The sequence below is a fragment of the Neoarius graeffei genome, chromosome 11 (assembly GCF_027579695.1).
Source record: "Neoarius graeffei isolate fNeoGra1 chromosome 11, fNeoGra1.pri, whole genome shotgun sequence".
Taxonomy (NCBI): domain Eukaryota; kingdom Metazoa; phylum Chordata; class Actinopteri; order Siluriformes; family Ariidae; genus Neoarius; species Neoarius graeffei.
This window is the reverse complement of record NC_083579.1, coordinates 19,527,248-19,545,772: the sequence shown is the minus strand read 5'-3', so window position 1 is coordinate 19,545,772 and position 18,525 is coordinate 19,527,248. Positions and strand designations below refer to the sequence as shown.

Genomic DNA, 18,525 nt, shown 5'->3' with positions numbered 1-18,525 from the left:
GTACCATCAGCTCAGGCCTTTATACACCGCTGCAGGAGGACGTGGGCATTGGCCCGGAGAAAACTCATTCGCTCCACACTCGCATCCAAGAAGCAGGCTGATAAATGTCGCTCCAAGGCACCCACCTACTGAGTGGGTCAACGAGTTATGCTCTCCATGCGCTACCTGCCACTTAGGGCCATCTCTCGCAAACTGGCACCCAGGTTCCTTGGACCCTTCCTCATCAAGAAGGTAATCAACCCATGTTCCATTAGGCTGGCATTACCACTCACCGTGCGACGTGTTCACCCTACCTTTCATCTATCACAGCTTAAACCTCTGGTTCCCAGTCCTTTGCTCCCACCCTCCAAACTCCCTCCTCCTCTCAGGCTCATTGATGGCGGCGAGGCCTACATGGTCAAGAAACTGCTGAAGATGCGGTGGAGAGGCAGAGGTCTCCAGTACCTGGTGGACTGGGAGAGTTACGGTCCTGAGGAGAGAAGTTGAGTCCCCATCAGGTTCATACTGGACCCAACACTTATCACGGAGTTCCACCGGCAACACCCTGACACTCTTCCTAAAGCGCCCGGAGGCTCTCGTTGAGGGGGGGGGTACTGTCATGATCCGCTCCGGACTTCCACTCCGGAGATTTATTATCTCCCAGCTCAGCGCAATCCGGATCCAGGATGGGACTTCCATCTTGCCGGCATTCACTTCCTGGTCTGTTCCTGGCTGTGTATAAATAGGCCGTTCTCAGAAGGGGACTTTGCCAGAACGTCTTATCTGTTTTTCACGTCATCTCTGTGTCATTATTGCTTCCTGGATATTTGCTCTCTGTTTTGCCTCGTCTTTGCCACAGTTTTTTGCACTCACGTTTTGTCTTTTCCACGTTTTTTGTCGCATGTTTTTTGTCTCCAGTTTTTCTCAGGACTATTTCATGTTTTTTCATACCAGCGTTTTCTCTTTGCCTACCTCGTTTTTGTCTGGACTATTTTGCCAATTTTGTTCATTTACTTTTTTGGACTTCAGTTAAATCTTTTTTTATTCATTGGATTTTCTGGTTTGTGTTTTTGCTTTTGGATCGTAACTCACCACATCTCGTCATTCATAACATAATCTGCATGTGTTTGAAAAGTGGGAGGAAACCGGAGCACCTGTCAGTGCTTACTTGCCATATACAGGCCAAAGCATAAAGTTGTCCAGTCTGTGAAATGTGTTTGAGAGGATTAATAATGGACACAGATAAACTGACAATGTATAAACCGACTTCTTTGGATATACATCACAAGCATTAAGCACACAAGCTCACTTCATTTGATAAGTACTTATTTTCCTGCGTATTTTTGTGGGCTACGCTAGTTGTTATTCGCTAAATTCATAAATTCAGAGAAATTTTCATTGCTATCCAAACTTCTCTGGGATGCTTGGATCTGGGATATCAATCTGTCAAACTAGCTGCTCGGTAGAACAATCCCCATGTTATATTGTTAACTTAGCGATCACTTTAACGTCAAATTCTCACAATTACTTCAACTGATTAAAAGATTTGATTAGATGGAATAAATTACCATTATCCCTAATAGGACAAATATCCATTATCAGTTCATTATTAATTCTTGATGAACCCTGTTAACCCAACCCCCAGTCTGGTTCTCATCCCTCCACAATGAAAAATATTACAGCTCTGAGCTGGTTTTGCATTTAAGTAGTCCACACATGGAACATTTGTGAATAGTTGTGTTTTTATCAACTGACGTTCTTTATTTTGTTTTTCTACAGATGGAATGGGTCGAGTCTTAGCTCAGGATATCTATGCCAAAGACAATCTGCCTCCTTTTCCAGCCTCAATCAAAGATGGCTATGCTGTTCGAGGTGAGGGTTTCAGTTCTTCTCAGTCAGCTGTTTTTGCATGTTTTAAAGTTTATATTCTGGAATCTCCATTCTTTCTTTGTAAGCTGCTGATGGCCCAGGAGACCGATTTCTCATTGGGGAGTCCCAGGCTGGGGAGCAGGTAAGCAACACATACATTGCTTGTATACAGCCAACCCCTCCAACACTCTCTCTCTCACACACACACACACACACACACACACACACACACACACACACACTGCATACAAGTTTGGACATGTGTAGAAGGACAGTTGTCAAGCTAGCTGTGTGTGTGTGTGTGTGTGTGTGTGTGTTGTGTGCATTTGCATATGCATATAGCCTACTCACACAGTGATGCCGGGTCAGGTAATGAGGGTGACAACGGGAGCGCCTATCCCATGTGGAGCAGATGCTGTAGTGCAAGTGGAGGATACAGAGTTACTGCGAGAGTCTGAGGATGTGAGCCTCATTTTTATATAACAACCCCCTTTCCAATAAATGTAATTGTATATATCAAATCTATAATGTGCTTTTAAAACATGAAAGAATGTAGCTTCAGAGATTATGATTTGCTCTCATAGGCCCACATGCATGCATAGATAGAGGTTGGTGTGTTTTAGGGCACAGAGGAACTGGAGGTGCGGATTCTGGTGCAGGCACGCCCAGGCCAGGACATTAGGTTAGTGAGAATGCAGTTCTTATAGTATCCTTTTTAAATTACCTGTACCTTTTTAGTTTATTTTTCATTTGTTAGTGAAACATTTTAATTCATTTTAGTATTAAACTTGGCACACATACAGGCCAATTGGTCATGACATAAAGCGTGGTGAATGTGTGCTGGCCAAAGGAACACACATGGGCCCATCTGAAATTGGTCTGTTGGCCACAGTGGGAATCACAGAGGTGGAGGTGCACAGGTTCCCTGTTGTGGCAGTCATGTCCACTGGCAATGAAGTGAGTACATCATGAAAAGACTATATTTTAATATTTTTACTTTCCACATTGCACACATTTATGGCTTTTTTGTGTTATGCTCTAACCCATCATTTGTTACTGTAAATATGTGAATGTTATAATAGTTGTTGAATCCTGAAGATGACCTCCACCCAGGGAAGATCAGGGACAGTAATCGCTCCACACTGCTGGCTACCATCCAAGAGCATGGCTACCCCACAATTAACCTTGGAATTGTTGGAGACAAGTATACTTTACTATTACATTTGTCTACATTTCAGTCTGTTCTGCACCAGAAACTATAATACAACCCCAATTCCAAAAAAGTTGGGATGCTGTGTAAAGCATGAATAAAAACAGAATGAGATAATCTACAAATCATGGAAACTTTATATTTCTTTGAAAATAGTACAAAGACAACATATCAAATGTTGAAACTGAGAAATTGTATTGTTTTTTTAAAAAAATATGCTCATTTTGAATTTGATATCAGCAACAAGTTTCAAAAAAGTTGGGACAGGGGCAACACAAGACTGAAAAAGTTGCATAATGGTAAAAAATAATAATAATAATTTGGTTAATTGGCAACAGGTCAGTAAGTTGATTGGGTTTAAAAAAAGCATCCCAGAGAGGCGGAGTCTCTCAGAAGTAAAGATGGGGCGGGGTTCACTGCTCTGTGAAAGACTGCATGGGCAAACAACACAACAATTTAAGAATAATGTTCCTCAATGTTAAACCACAAAGAATTTGGGGATCACATCTTTGGTCCATAATATCATTAAAAGATTCAAAGAATCTGGAGAAATCTCTGTATGCAAGAGACAAGACTGAAAACTGACACTGGATGCCTGTGATCTTCAGGCCCTCAGAAGACACTAAAAGCAGACACGTGTCTGTAGTGGAAATCACTGTATGGGCTCAGGAACACTTCAGAAAACCATTGTCTGTGAAAACACTTCATTACTGCATCCACAAATGCAAGTTAAAAACAGATATAAACAATATCCAGAAACACCGCCCCCTTCTCTGGGCCCCAGCTCTTTTATGATGGACTGAGGCGAAGTGGAAAACTGTCCCGAGGTCTCACGAATCAAAAGTAGAAATTCTTTTTAGAAATCACGGACACCACATCCTCCAGGCTAAAGAAGAGAGGGACCATCCGGCTTGTTATCAGTGCACAGTTCAAAAGCAGCATCTGTGATGGTATGAGGGGACATTAGTGCACTTGACATGGGTAGTTTGTACATCTGGGAAGGCATCATTAATGCTGAATGATATAAACACGTTTCAGAGCAATATGCTGCCATCCAGACTAAATCTTTTTCAGGGAAGGCCTTCCTTCTTTCAGCAAGATAACGACAAACTGCTTTCTGCACATATTACAACTGCATGGCTCCGTAGTAAAAGAGTCCGGGTGCTAAACTGGCCTGCTGCAGTCCAGACCTGTCTTCCAGTTAAAACATTTGGCGCATTATGAACTGCAAAATACAACAAAGGAGACCCCGAACTGTTGAGCAGCTGAAATTGTATATCAGCAAAGAATGGGACAACATTTCTCTTTCAGATCTACAGCAATTGGTCTCCTCAGTTCCCAAACGTTTACAGAGTGTTGTTAAAAGTAGAGGTGATGCAACACAGTGGTAAACATGCCCCTGTCCCAACTTTTCTGAAATGTGTTGCTGACATCAAATTCAAAATGAGCATATATTTTTCAAAAAACAATAAAATTTCCGTTTCAACACTTCATATGTTGTCTTTGTACTATTTTCAATGAACTATAGGGTTTTCATGATTTGCAAATTATCACATTCTGTTTTTATTTACAGTTTACACAGCGTCCCAACATTTTTGGAATTGGGGTTGTAAAAGCACAGATGAACTTCATGTCGTTTTACACTAAGATTTGTAGAAACTAAAGTCTAACATAAAGAGGTTTTTCACATTTGTACCGTTTGCACTGAGAGCAGGTCAAGAGACTGCTTTGTCCATTAAGTGTCATACAATTTGGTCTATGGCTACCTCCTACATGACACTAAAAAGATGATTCTTGTTGATTAAATAATCTTGTGCTTTTTGTGAGTAACACCTGGCTGCTAGTTACTCTCTTAATGATTGTGGAAGTAGGAAGAGTACTTATTTTCTCCCACCAGGTTTCTGAATGTTGGTTGACCTTTTTTTGGGAGGGGGGATGGGACTACATATTGAAATCTGTTGGGGGGTTTTCTGTAGTCACCTGAGGTTATTTGTTTATTTATAGATGTTTGTGAGGACCACACAATTGTTATTTAGGCCCTGATAACTAAAACATAGACTTGAAGGAAGGTGTACTTTCTTTTTCCCATAACAGTATGCCAGACCTACTGGTAGAGCTGTTAGAGAAAATCAATGAATCCAGCTTATGATTTGAGATTTCAATTGCAATGTTGTGTAAATATTTTAAATAATGCATTCCATAGTATTTGTGTTTATTTGTTTTCCAGAACTTTAATTTTCAGTGAAATATTGTAGTTACAACAAACCAACAGACAGTAGGTGCTGTTCTTATTACTTTTCCTGGCCAGAGTGTCTAACACACAAGAAAAAAAAAACACTCACCATAATTGTCTGTGGTCTGACTATCAATGTACACAGTTTTGTTAACTCTTCACTCCTCATGTGTTCTGCGTTGGCATTAGGAACTCAGGGAACCAAAACAAAACAAGGTCATGGTAGCAGGAATTTTTTTTTTTACACCTAGGCATGAGTGGGAATGTGACTGTGAAGCTTATAGGACTATTAACATGAGAGCATATTGGACATGGCATGACTTTCTGCAAGAGTGGGCACAATTGGTCAGACTTCCTTCAGGATTGGGAGGGAATGGGATTTTTTAAAAAACAGTCCCACACACATCTCTATTCTGAATATGGCCTCATGGAAACAAATAAATTAAAGTAATTATGTACAACCAGTTTGCCTTTCTTTGTTTCTCCTTACAGCCCAGATGACCTGTTGAATGCCCTGAATGAGGGAATAAGTCTTGCAGATGTCATTATCACATCTGGAGGAGTGTCTATGGGAGAGAAGGTGAGAGGGTGTTTACTAGAGTCAGCATTATGTTTTGAGTAATGCTTATAGCCATGTTAAAGGTCACAGTTTGTAACTTTATTGCACACTTGTAAGGGCACGTTTTAGTGAAGATGTTAGCTGTGATTAAATACAGTCAGGTTGATAAATATTTAGACATTGACGAAGTTAGTGTTAATTTAGCTGCGTGTCCTAGAGTTGAGCAAAGTGAAGCTGAAAAGCTCAAATAAACATGTGAGAACATTATCTCCCGCTTGCCTTACTTCTGTACTCCACCCACATCAGGGAAACTGTTAGAGTGGTGTCGAAACCTGGGAGTACCAAAGGGAGCCAGACCCATGGACTCCTCACTGTTCAAGGACCTCATCCATGCCCTCACTACCGCTCAGCAGAACCAGCATCAAGTGCTCACTGCCCTCCAGAAGAAGCAGGAACAATGCTTCGAAGCCTTGGTGCTGGCCCAGCAGTAAGATCAGCAGGCGTTCCAGCACCTGCTCGCATTGGCGGGGTCCTCGACCACCACCGCAGTGGACCCTCCCCAACTCACCCTAATCAAAGATGGGTCCACATGACTATTAAAATGTTTGAGCAAGTGGCCAAAGCGTGGGAGTGGCCGGTCGAACAGTGTACCTACTTCCACTGTTGACTGGTGAGGTGCAGCTCGCTGGACTGCAGCTCCCCGCCGACAGCCGTCTCATATACGGCGACTTGAAACGAGCCATCCTACAGCATGTCGGCCGCTCCCCGGAACAACAGCTCCAGGACGCCTGCTGGCGGTGGCTGAGGGCAGATGATCGTGATGCTGAGGGAATTATCTACCTGGTGACACTGGAGCAGTTCATTGCGTGACTTCCGGGAGGACCGGCAGAACAAGCCATTGAACGGGCGGAGGACCACCTGGCGGTGGTTCCGACAGCAGGAGGATGTGTCTCCTCTTCTCTTTTTTCCTCTCCTTCCTCCTCACTCTCTTCTTCCCTTCCCCGCCCTGTTCCCCTGCTGCGGAGGCATCAGCCGGCTCCTCCCCAGCTGGCCCGATGCACCCATGGTATCCTCCTGTTTTTCCCTTCCATGTCTGTTGTCTCCCCCTCAGGTGAGTGACGCCCATAACACCGGTGCAGAGGGCAAGCCTGGGCCGGTGTGCTGGCGCTGCAGGGAGCCGGGACATCTTCAGAGTAAGTCCTCCGCGATGGAGGTGGGAGCGGTGGTCCGGATCCCCGACGCGCCAGAAACAGTCCTCGGTCGGGCTGGAGCGTATCGTATACCAGTAAGTGTGCAAGGGGATACGTATCACGCATTGGTGGATTCCAGCTGTAATCAGACCTCAGTCCACCAAAGCCTGGTGAGGCATTGGGGAGAGCACAAGTGGTGAAGGTGCTGTGTGTGTACGGGGATGTTCACAACCACCCATTAGTGTTCGTTCACATTCTATTTCGGGGAGAAAAGCATAGAATAAAGTCGGCGGTTAATCCTCGTCTCACCCACTCACTGATTTTGGGGACTGATTGGCCAGGGTTCGAAGAATTGATGGAACACATAGTAAGAGGTGGGTCCTGCATTAGTATGTCACGGGAAGATCCCAGTGTGGCATTGACTGGGGAAGCTGTCACAGAGCCGTCTACGTCAGCACCGCATCAGGGCGATACAAGGAGCGAGGAGCAGCTCGCCCCTCCTCCCTCTGTCGGGGACTCCCTCTGCTGTTAGAGCAGTTGTGAGACAAGACTCTGCATCATGCGTTTGACCAAGTGAGAGTAATCAACGGTCAAACTCTCCAGCCAAGCATGACACTGGCCTTCCCATATTTCACTATTAAGGACAGGTTGTACCGAGTGACGCAGGACACTCAAACCGGTGAACAAATAACCCAGTTGTTAATCCCAAAGAGCTGTACGGACCTCGTGTTCCATGCAGCTCACTTTAATCCCATGGCCAGACACTTAGGGCAGGATAAAACACCCTAGGGATTCATGGGGATGTCAGTCGGTGGTGTGTGGCATGCCGCAAATGCCAATTAGTAAATTCTGCGGCCACTCCAAAAGCACCTTTGCACCCTCTTCCTCTAATCGAGACCCCTTTTGAGACAATTGGTATGGATCTCGTCAGGCCATTAGATTGGTCAGCATGGGGATATTGCTTTATTTTAGTTCTGGTGGACTATGCAACACAATATCCGGAAGCAGTGCCTCTCTGCAATATCTCAGCATTACAGTATTGCAGAAGCGCTCTTCTGTATTATTTCCCGGGTCAGGATTCTGAAAGAAATCCTGACAGACCAAGGCACTACATTTATGTCACACACACTGCGTAAACTGTATGGGTTATTAAATCTATCTGCACCAGTGTCTATCACCCACAAACGGATGGCTTAGTGGAATCAAACACTCAAAAACTTAATTTGGAAATTTGTAAGTGAAGATGCATGTAATTGGGATAAATGGCTTGAGCCCCTGTTATGTGCAGTACGAGAGGTCCCGCAAGCCTCCACAGGTTTTCCACCATTTGAGTTATTATATGGGCGTAAGCCACATGGCATTTTGGATGTGCTACAAGAAAATTGGGAGGAGGGACCTTCACCTAGCAAGAACGAAATTCAGTATGTTCTCGACCTGCATGCAAAACTCCACACCCTCGCACACTTAACCCCGGAGAATTTATGGCAGGCACAAGAATGTCAAGTCCGGTTATACAACAGGGGCACGCGCCTTAGAGAGTTCACACCAGGAGACAAAGTGCTTGTATTATTGTCCATGTCGAGTTCCAAATTAATCGGCAAGTGGCAAGGGCCCTTCGAGGTCACCTGGCAAGTCGGGGACGTCGACTATGAGGTGAGGTGAACAGATAGGGGTTGGGGCATTGCAGAATTATCACCTCAACCTGTTAAAACATTGGAATGAGGGGGTCCCCGTGGTGTTGGCATCAGAAGTTCCAGAGAAGGCGGAGTTGGGGCCGGAGGTTAAAAAAAAAAAACTCAAGCCACTCTGGTTCCTTGTGGAGACCACCTCTCACCGGCCCAGCTCACAGAGGTGGCCAAGTCGCAGAAGGAATTTTCTGACGTGTTCTTGTCCCTTCCCAGCCACACCCACCTCATAGGACACCACATTGAGATGCCCCCAGGGATGGTGGTGCGTAGCCACCCTTACCGCTTGCCTGAACACACAAAAAAAGGTGGTTTGGGATGAACTCAAGGCCATGCTCGAAATGGGCATAATTGAGGAGTCCCACAGTGACTGGAGCAGCCCGATGGTCCTGGTTCCCAAGACCGATGGGTCGGTCCGGTTCTGTGTAGACTATAGAAAGGTCAACATGGTGTCTAAATTTGATGCATACCCACTGCCTCGCATTGACGAGTTGGTCGATCGGTTAGGCGCGGCTCGCTTTTATTCGACACTGGATCTAATGAAGGGATATTGTCAGATCCCCTTGACTCCTCTATCCCGAGAGAAAATGGCCATACCGTTTGGGTTACACCAATTTGTTACACTTCCTTTTGGGTTATTTGGGGCTGCTGCTACTTTCCAGCGGCTCATGGACAAGATCCTCTGCCCTCACGCCGCTTACACGGCAGCGTACCTCAACGACGTCATTATTGGCCACGGCACCTGGAACACCTTAGGGCCGTCCTAAAGTCGCTGAAGCGTGCAGGTCTCACAGCTAACCTGAAAAAATGTGCAATTGGGCAGGTGGAAGTACGGTATCTGGGTTTCCACTTGGGTCATAGGCAGGTGCGTCCCCAAATTAACAAGACTGCAGCGATTGCGGCCTGCCCGAGGCCCAAGATTAAAAAGGGAGTGAGACAGTTCCTGGGGCTGGCTGGCTACTATTGTAGGTTCATACCTAATTATTCGGACATCACTAGCCCGCTAACTGATCTCGTTAAAACGGGAGCACCAAATCCAGTCCAGTGGACAGAGCATTACAGGATACAGGTACGGAAGCCAAAATGTGCATCCACTGGGTGGTGGCGCAGCAGCTGGCCAGGATCCTCCTTCTGAGGACTGCCCTCACAGTAGCTTGCAGTTACTGGGACTTGACTTTGGAGCGTCCTCCTCCTAGGATGGTTGCTAGACTGAGCTGAAGAGTCCATCCTATCCTGATTTGTCATTCGGGGTTTAGTCCCCTAGCCTTTGTGTAAGGACGCACTACCTACAAGTCAGCAGGTGGGTTTGATTTAGAAGTCTCCTTCTCCTAGCCTTTGCCTCCAATGGCATACCCTACAAGGCATCAGGGGGCTGATTGGTGAGTGCCAGGGCGTGTCCACACGCTGGTGGGCCTGCACACTGCACCTCTGGGGCTCAGACCTGCTCCGAGATCCCTCACAGTTCTGTGTTACCCATGGTGCGCCACAAGGAGGCACTGTGAGAGTCTTGGTGTGGCAGCCGCAAAAAAACCATCAGGAGAGGGCTTATATGTTTCTTTTCGCTCGTGAAGCTAGATGGTGACTGCAGCTGGAAGCTGAATGACCAGCACACAGCTACAACACTACGGTGCACACACACCCTGTGCATAAGCACCACACCACTGCATAAGCACCACACCACAAGTGGTGCTTGAAAGTTTGTGAACCCTTTAGAATTTTCTATATTTCTGCATAAATATGACCTAAAACTTCATCAGATTTTCATACAAGTCCTAAAAGTAGATAAAGAGAACACAGTTAAACAAATGAGACAAAAATATTATACGTGATCATTTATTTATTGAGAAATAATCCAATATTACATATGTGAGTGGCAAAAGTATGTGAACCTTTGCTTTCAGTATCTGGTGTGACCCCTTTGTGCACCAATAACTGCAACTAAACATTTCCAGTAACTGTTGATCAGTCCTGCATGCCAGCTTAGAGGAATTTTAGCCCATTCCTCCATACAGAACAGCTTCAACTCTGGAATGTTAGTGGGTTTCCTCACATGAACTGCTCGCTTCAGGTCCTTCCACAACATTTCGACTGGATTAAGGTCAGGACTTTGACTTGGCCATTCCAAAATGTTAACTTTATTCTTCTTTAACCATGCTTTGGTGGAACGACTTGTGTGCTTAGGATCGTTGTCTTGCTGCATGACCCACCTTTGCTTGAGATTCAGTTCATGGACAGATGTCCTGACATCTTCCTTTAGAATTCGCTGGTATAATTCAGAATTCATTATTCCATCAATGAATGCAAGCCATCCTGACCCAGATGCAGCAAAACAGGCCCAAACCATGATACTACCACCACCATGTTTCACAGATGGGATAAGGTTCTTATGCTGGAATGCAGTGTTTTCCTTTCTCCAAACATAATGCTTCTCATTTTAAACCAAAAAGTTATATTTTGGTCTCATCCATACACAACATTTTTCCAATAGCCTTCTGGCTTGTCCACATGATCTTTAGAAAACTGCAGATGAGCAGTAATGTTCTTTTTGGAGAGCAGTGGCTTTCTCCTTGCAACCCTGCCATGCACACCATTTGTTGTTCAGTATTCTCCTGATGGTGGACTCATGAAGATTGGCTAATGTTAATGTGAGAGAGCCCTTCAGTTGCTTAGAAGTTACCCTGGGGTCCTTTGTGACCTCGCCGACTATTGCACGCCTTGCTCTTGGAGTTATCTTTGTTGGTCGACCACTCCTGGGGAGGGTAACAGTGGTCTTGAATTTCCTCCATTTGTACACAATCTGTCTGTCTGTGGATTGGAGGAGTCCAAACTCTCTTTAGAGATGGTTTTGCAACCTTTTCCAACCTGATGAGCATCAACAACACTTTTTCTGAGGTCCTCAGAAATCTCCTTTGTTCATGCCATGATACACTTTAACAAACATGTGTTGTGAAGATCAGACTTTGCTCGATCCCTGTTCTTTAAATAAAACAGGGTGCTCACTCACACCTGATTGTCATCCCATTGACTGAAAACACCTGACTCTAATTTCACCTTCAAATTAACTTCTCATCCTCGAGGTTCATATACTTTTGTCACTTCCAGATATGTAATATTGGATCATTTTCCTCAATAAATAAATATTTATCTCATTTGTTTAACTGGGTTCTCTTTATCTACTTTTCGGACTTGTGTGAAAATCTGATGTTTTAGGTCATATTTATGCAGAAATATAGAAAATTCTAAAGGGTTCACAAACTTCCAAGCACCACTGTACATAGATAATAGACACACACACACACACACACACACACACACACAGTCAAGCCGAAAAGTCTGCACACCCCTTTCACCTTCTCCACGTTTTATTACACTACAGACTTATTCTACAATAGATTGAGTTAATTTTTGTCACAAAATTCTACACAAAAGAGCCCATAATGACAAAGTGAAAGCAGGTTTTCAGAAAATATGCAACTTTATTTTACTGACAAAAATACGTTGTTTAGGGGTTACATATCTGTATACACCTTTAGCCTTTTTTCCCAAGATGCCTTGAAGCTGTAATTGCTGCCAAAGGTGCATCAACCAAGTATTCTTGGTTGATGCACCTTTGGCAGCAATTACAGCTTCAAGGCATCTTGGGAAAGAAGCTGCAAGCTTAGCACACTTGTTTCTGGACATGTTTGCCCATTCTTCTTGGCATATCCTTGTAAGCTCCATCAGGCTGAATGGGGAGTATCAGTACACAGCCATTTTCAGCGCCTTCCACAGATGTTCAGTTGGATTCAGGTCTGGGCTCTGGCTGGGCCACTCAAGAACATTCACAGACTTTCTCCGAAGCCACTCCTTTGTTCTCTTGGCTGTGTGCTTCAGGCCATTGTCATGTTGGAAGGTAAACCTTCACCCCAGTCTGCGGTCCAGATCACTCTGGAGCAGGTTTTCTTCAAGGATCTCGGTGTACTTAGCTGCATTCATCTTTCCCTCTATCAGGACTAGTCGCCCCATTCCCGCTGCTGACAAATATCCCCACATCATAATGCTGGTACTTCACTATAGGGATGGCATTAGCCAGGTGATGAGCAGTGCCTGGTTTCCTCCAGACATGGCGCTTGGTATTCAGGCCAAAAAATTCAATTTTGGTTTCATCAGACCAGAGAATCTTGTTTCTCATGGTTTGAGAGTCCTCTAGGTGCCTTTTGGCAAACTCCAAGTGGGCTGTCATGTGCCTTTTACTAAGGAGTGGCTTCTGTCGGCCCACTCTACCATAAAGCCCTGATTTGTGGAGGGCTGCCTGGATGGTTGATCTTCTGAAAGGTTCTCCCATCTCCACAAGGATATGCTGGAGCTCTGTCAGAGTGACCCTCGGGTTACTGCTCACCTCCCTGGCCAAGGCTTGTCTTCCCCAATCGCTCAGTTTGGCCGGGCAGCCAGGTCTAGGAAGATTCTTGGTGTTTCCAAACTTCTTCCATTTACAAATGATGATGATGGCTACTGTGCTCTTTGGGACCTGTAAAGCTGCAGCAATTTTTCTGTACCCTTCTCCAAATCTATGCCTTCACACAGTCCTGTTTCTGAGATCTGCAGGTGTGTTACATCACCTTTCCTTTTAATAACAATTTTTAATCATATGGGATCTGAGGATACTAATTGTTGCAGTTTTACAATCAATTTTTGACCACTCTTACTTGATCCAAGACTTCTGCTGCTCAATAGTCTGTGGTTGCCATTGTCTGGTTTCTTCATGATGCACCATCATAGGAGGCAGATCTGACCTGCCAGCAGGCCAGTCAAACACATGCACTCTTTGTCCATGAAGCCACACTGTTGTAATCCCATGCAGAATGAGGCCTGGCATTGTCCTGCTGAAATAAGCATGGACTTCCTGGGAAGAGATGTTGCCATGATGAATATGTCTCTCTAAAATCCCAATGTATGCCCCACTATATCAATGGTACCTTCACACACATGCAACTCACCCATGCTGTAGGCACTGATGCCCCCATACCATCACAGATGCTGGCTTTTGCACCTTTCTCCGATAACAAACTGGATGGTCGTGTTCACATTTGAAACTGAGAACTTGACGTCCGGTTTCCCTGAAGACAAGCTGAAATGTAGACTCATCTGACCACAGCACAGATTTCCACTGTCTTTTGGTCCATTTGAGGTGAGTTTGGGCCCAGAGAAATTGATGGTGTTTCTGCATAGAATTGATGAATGGCTTCCTCCTTGCGTAATACAGTTTCAGGTTACATTTCTGGATGCAGTTGTGGACTGTGTTAAGTGACAACGGTTTTCCATAGTACTCCTGAGCCTATTTTTGTCACATTAGCATTATGGTTTCTCAGGCAGTGCTGCCTGAGGGCTCAAAAGTCACATACATTCAACAGTGGTTTCCGACCATGCCCTTTACGCACTGAAATGCCTCCAAATTCCCTGAATCTTTTCACAGTATGATGGACTGTAGATTTTGAAAGACCTAAAATCTTGCATTGACAGATCTTCTTCTTAATTTGACTAACAATTCTCTCATGAATTTTGGTACAAAGGAGTGAGCCATGACCCATCCTTGCAAAGCCTGAGTCTTTGGTGCTGCTTCTTTTATACCCAATCATGTTACCAATTAACCTGCATATTGTGGAATCTTCCAAAATGGTGTTACTTGAATATCCTGTGAACTTTACATCTTATTTTGCCTCTGTCCCAACCTTTGTGTGTGTGTGTGTGTGTGTGTGTGTGTGTGTGTGTGTGTGTGTGTGTTTTGCAGGCATCAAATTTTAACCTCATTCTATATTTACAAAATACAATTAAGTTGGTCAGTCAAACTATTGAAAATCTTTTCTTTGGACTTTGAGTTAAATTAAAGGTTCATCTGAATTGACAAATCACAGATTTTTGTTTTCATTGCTTTTTGGAAAAAATCCTGGAAATGGGGTTTGTAGATACAAACGTGTATATCTTGACGTGTGTGTATTAACATGGAGCAGCCATGTCCTGCGGTTGGGCTGAAGTGCCCTTGAGCAAGGCACCTAACTCCACAACTGCTCCCTGGGCACACGTGTTTTGAATGAAAAATGTGAATTCTTCAACATAAGAAATGTCATATCTTCAAGCCAGCATGTGATTTTCTTTTTATTACATATACACATTCATAAATAAAAAAAATGCGCATTTTGATGTCGTCCTCAATGTCCCGGATGTAGTTCGTATGAAAAATACTAGTGGTGTATTTAGCAGGAAACACTCATGTCTATGTAAAAAAAAAATTTCACACACACAAAGTTATTCCATGAAATCGAGTCGTACATGTGCTGATGGCCAACGAAGCATATAGCACAGAGTTAGCTATAAGCCATGTATTACGAGATTGATTGATTGGAATAGCTGTTTTATTATATCCACATTCACTGGATTTTGAGAAACAGAGCATTTTTATTTTTTGTAAATTCAATCAATCAAAACTTTATGCAAAACATCTGACAAAATCATTTCCGCTTAGAATTTAAACAAACCAGCGAAATGACAGTAGCAATTTGTGAAAAATGCGATGAAAATTTTTGAAAAATAAAAAAAAACAGATACGCACTTACCATCAAATACTTTTATTCCATATCTTGTAGCGTTTTTGTGGTTTTGTTTTCGAGTAGTTTTTATTTCATCTTTGGTTGGTTGCACAACATGCTCTGCCATTTTGGTTTTCCTTTACTCACAATATATGAGCTGATTAGCCTAGTAGTAGAGTAGCTAAACAGAGCATTTGATTGCTTCTATCCAGTAAATGTGGATAGAATTTTATATATATATATATATATATATATATATATATATATATATATATATATATATATATATAAAATGCCCACTGATTCCAATTGTGGATAATATAAACTCCTTAAAAACGACACCTCTTAATTAACCTTGTTTCATTCTATGCCAAATTTTATTTGAGTCAACATTACAGCCATTTTTCCTGATGAGAAAGCTCACACATCCACACGTACATGGGTAAATTTTGAAAAACTCATTTTTACCCCTCCGTCAAAAAACAAACAACAAAAAAGTCCCATCCATGTTTCACAGTCGTAGAAACTTGTCTTATTCCCATCACCAAAGTTGCAAAATTAAACTTGGATTATGAGCAAGCAAGAGTATAGTGAGAGAGTAGCCTGTGAAAGTGTGATAGCAAAACGAAAGCATGTGTCACTGCTGAGCTGAAGTACACTCAAAGTACACTTGGTCACAGAAGTGTTTCTGCACACTTGATTCACTACTGTGTGTCTGGGAATAGCTTTGTGTGCACTCAAATCACAACACCTTCCATGCTCTTGTAACAAGCACACTCACTAAACCTTTTTTAGTGAACTCAAATAGGCTGCCCTGTGTTTTTTATTAATGATACGGTTTAAATGATGTACTTGACTAATAAACTGTGACATGAAATTACTCAAGAATAAAGTTAAAGCGCATGTGTGTTGAGCAGTAGAAGACAAGAAGTGCAGAAAAACCTCAGCATGGCCAAAAGCTCATTCACTCACTCGTCTTCAACGAGTGCTTTATCCTGGCCAGGGTTGCAATTGTCAAAAAAGTAAAAAAAAAAAAAAAAAAAAGACACACACTAGGAATCACATGTGGCCTGATGATGAGGTGGAAAGACTGTTGACTGATGGCTGGAACGAATCATTGGGTAAGAATTGTTAGATTGTTTTCTGAAATCTCTGTTCACAGTGCAGTTAGTCCTGCTAGAACCGTGAACTCAGGAGTAGTGTAGCATGGATTATCTTCTTAAATTCCATATATGGATGTACTGATAAATCAAAACCATGAGAGTTTGACCCCCTACTCACATCTGTGTTGCAGCATGCCTTACCACTGCAGCATGGCAGTAGGTACCATTTTTATGATGATTTTTGTTATGTCTCCCAGTCAAGAGGCTGACACACTAACCACTAGGCCAAAGCTCGCAGTAACCAGAGGACTGACCTCCACTCTAACCCAGCTATGTAATAAGGGCTATGGAAATGGAGATCGGCGCCACCCAATGCACAAAGTGCCTAGTTAGTACTGGGACAGCAGACTGACAGGGAAGATCAGGTCCTGGCACGGGAGGGATTCTTTTTTTTTTTTTACTTTTTTTGATACACCAAAGCAAAAATAAAATTCCAAACAATTTAAGATCAAAAATTACATATAGCAATCTGCTCACCAGCCATGATAGATTGAGTCTTCACACATTCATAACAAATGCAAAACTGTGATGGGCATGCACAGGTTGACACTGTGATGTTAGCATTTTCAAGCATTTGTTTTTCACATCCACACAAACAGTTAAAAGAGGAGTTTTAAAAATTCTCCACCTTGGAGGGTGCTTTTTCAAAAACTGTGCGACCAAAAACCAAAATACAGTTTAACAGCCAAAATGCTGAGGGGAAAAATATGTTTTCAAAAATATCTGTATACATGTGGGCTGGAACTGGAGTATTTAATACACAAAGTTTATCATATTTATAAAATCTGACTGCCATCAAACTAATACTAAAAGGTAAATGATCAAAGTGACACTAGATAAGTATAATAGTAAATGATAAAAGATTATGGCTTTTTGCTCATTGTTAGAAAAATAAGAATATTGCACAGTAAATGTACTCAAATATTGTACACAAACATGAAGCATAGTAGTGAGTAGTGAGACATTGATTATTATCAATGTCAATTATGTAACTCTTTTTGAAATGTTTTTATCTTTCTCTATCAGGACTACTTGAAGCAGGTTCTGGATATTGATCTCCATGCCCAAATCCACTTTGGTCGGGTGTTCATGAAGCCAGGGTGAGAACAGGAGAAAGTGAACAAACCTACAATGACAAGATTCAAAGAAGCTAACCAAATACCTTTTATAGGTTACATCCTCTTTTCTGTTCTTTTTAGCCTTCCCACTACATTTGCAACCTTAGACAGCAATGGCACACGAAAGCTCATATTTGCCTTGCCAGGTATGCTTTCATTTACTGATTAATATGAAATTTCTATGGAAAGTATGCAGCTCCAGTACCTTACTTTCTTTTTTCCTCTGATTGTATATAAACCTATTTATGCTTTTCATTTTGAAATTTAGAATTTTCAAAAGGAACAATTTGAAATTGAATTCAGATATATTGGGACAGTTTTAAAACATAATACCCAACACATGATTTATTTTGAAAGTCCTCTTGGTGTTGACTATTACCTGTAAAGGAAAAATGGTTCTGTTACGTTATAAAAAAGCATGGCCTACCCTTTTTTTAATGACTGAAAGAAAAACATTTTAACTACATGCTTGCTAATTTGGGACACACATTTTCATTGGTTTTGGCCCTTATTTTCAGCAGTTGTGTTTAAAATGTTATTTATTTTTAGGATAATTGTTCATGGCACCAAATAAATCAAATAGTTCAAAGACATGCAGATTAGGTACAATGGGGTCACTGTAATTGGCACAAGCTGTAGTGGTTTCCCAGCCGTAATGTATGTATATGTATCTCGCTATGGCAAAGCTAAATAAATTAAATTTTAAATAAATAGGGTTTGAAAGTGCCTGAAATGAAAAACAAATGTGTATTCTCTTTTTACATGTGCGCAACTTTAAATAGTCAACAAACTTTAATGACAGCACACCCTATTTGTCTGTTCTGGCAAACTTTTAAGATGATGGAAATCTGAACTAGCTACATACATAGCAACTCAAACAATTGCCTCGCAACAGTCATAGTCAAACTGTCACCAACCTTGTATGACTGGCTGACTTAGGGTTCCCAGGTCTTTCA

General features: G+C 42.7%; 1 protein-coding gene across 24 annotated transcripts in view; it reads left to right on the top strand.

Moving 5' to 3' along the window:
• Positions 1-18,525, top strand: part of gphna (gephyrin a) — a 471,572-nt gene that overhangs the window by 353,590 nt on the left and 99,457 nt on the right. For all 24 annotated transcript variants that reach the window (XR_009655626.1, XM_060933582.1, XM_060933586.1 and 21 more), the window contains 9 exons: positions 1,759-1,851; positions 1,935-1,990; positions 2,191-2,310; positions 2,472-2,530; positions 2,652-2,805; positions 2,931-3,052; positions 5,784-5,871; positions 17,478-17,551; positions 17,651-17,715. Coding sequence is in view for 23 of the 24 variants with exons in the window: in XM_060933582.1 (XP_060789565.1) it covers positions 1,759-1,851; positions 1,935-1,990; positions 2,191-2,310; positions 2,472-2,530; positions 2,652-2,805; positions 2,931-3,052; positions 5,784-5,871; positions 17,478-17,551; positions 17,651-17,715 (831 nt within the window). In the remaining variant the exon portion in view is untranslated. The remainder of the gene's footprint in view (positions 1-1,758; positions 1,852-1,934; positions 1,991-2,190; positions 2,311-2,471; positions 2,531-2,651; positions 2,806-2,930; positions 3,053-5,783; positions 5,872-17,477; positions 17,552-17,650; positions 17,716-18,525) is intronic.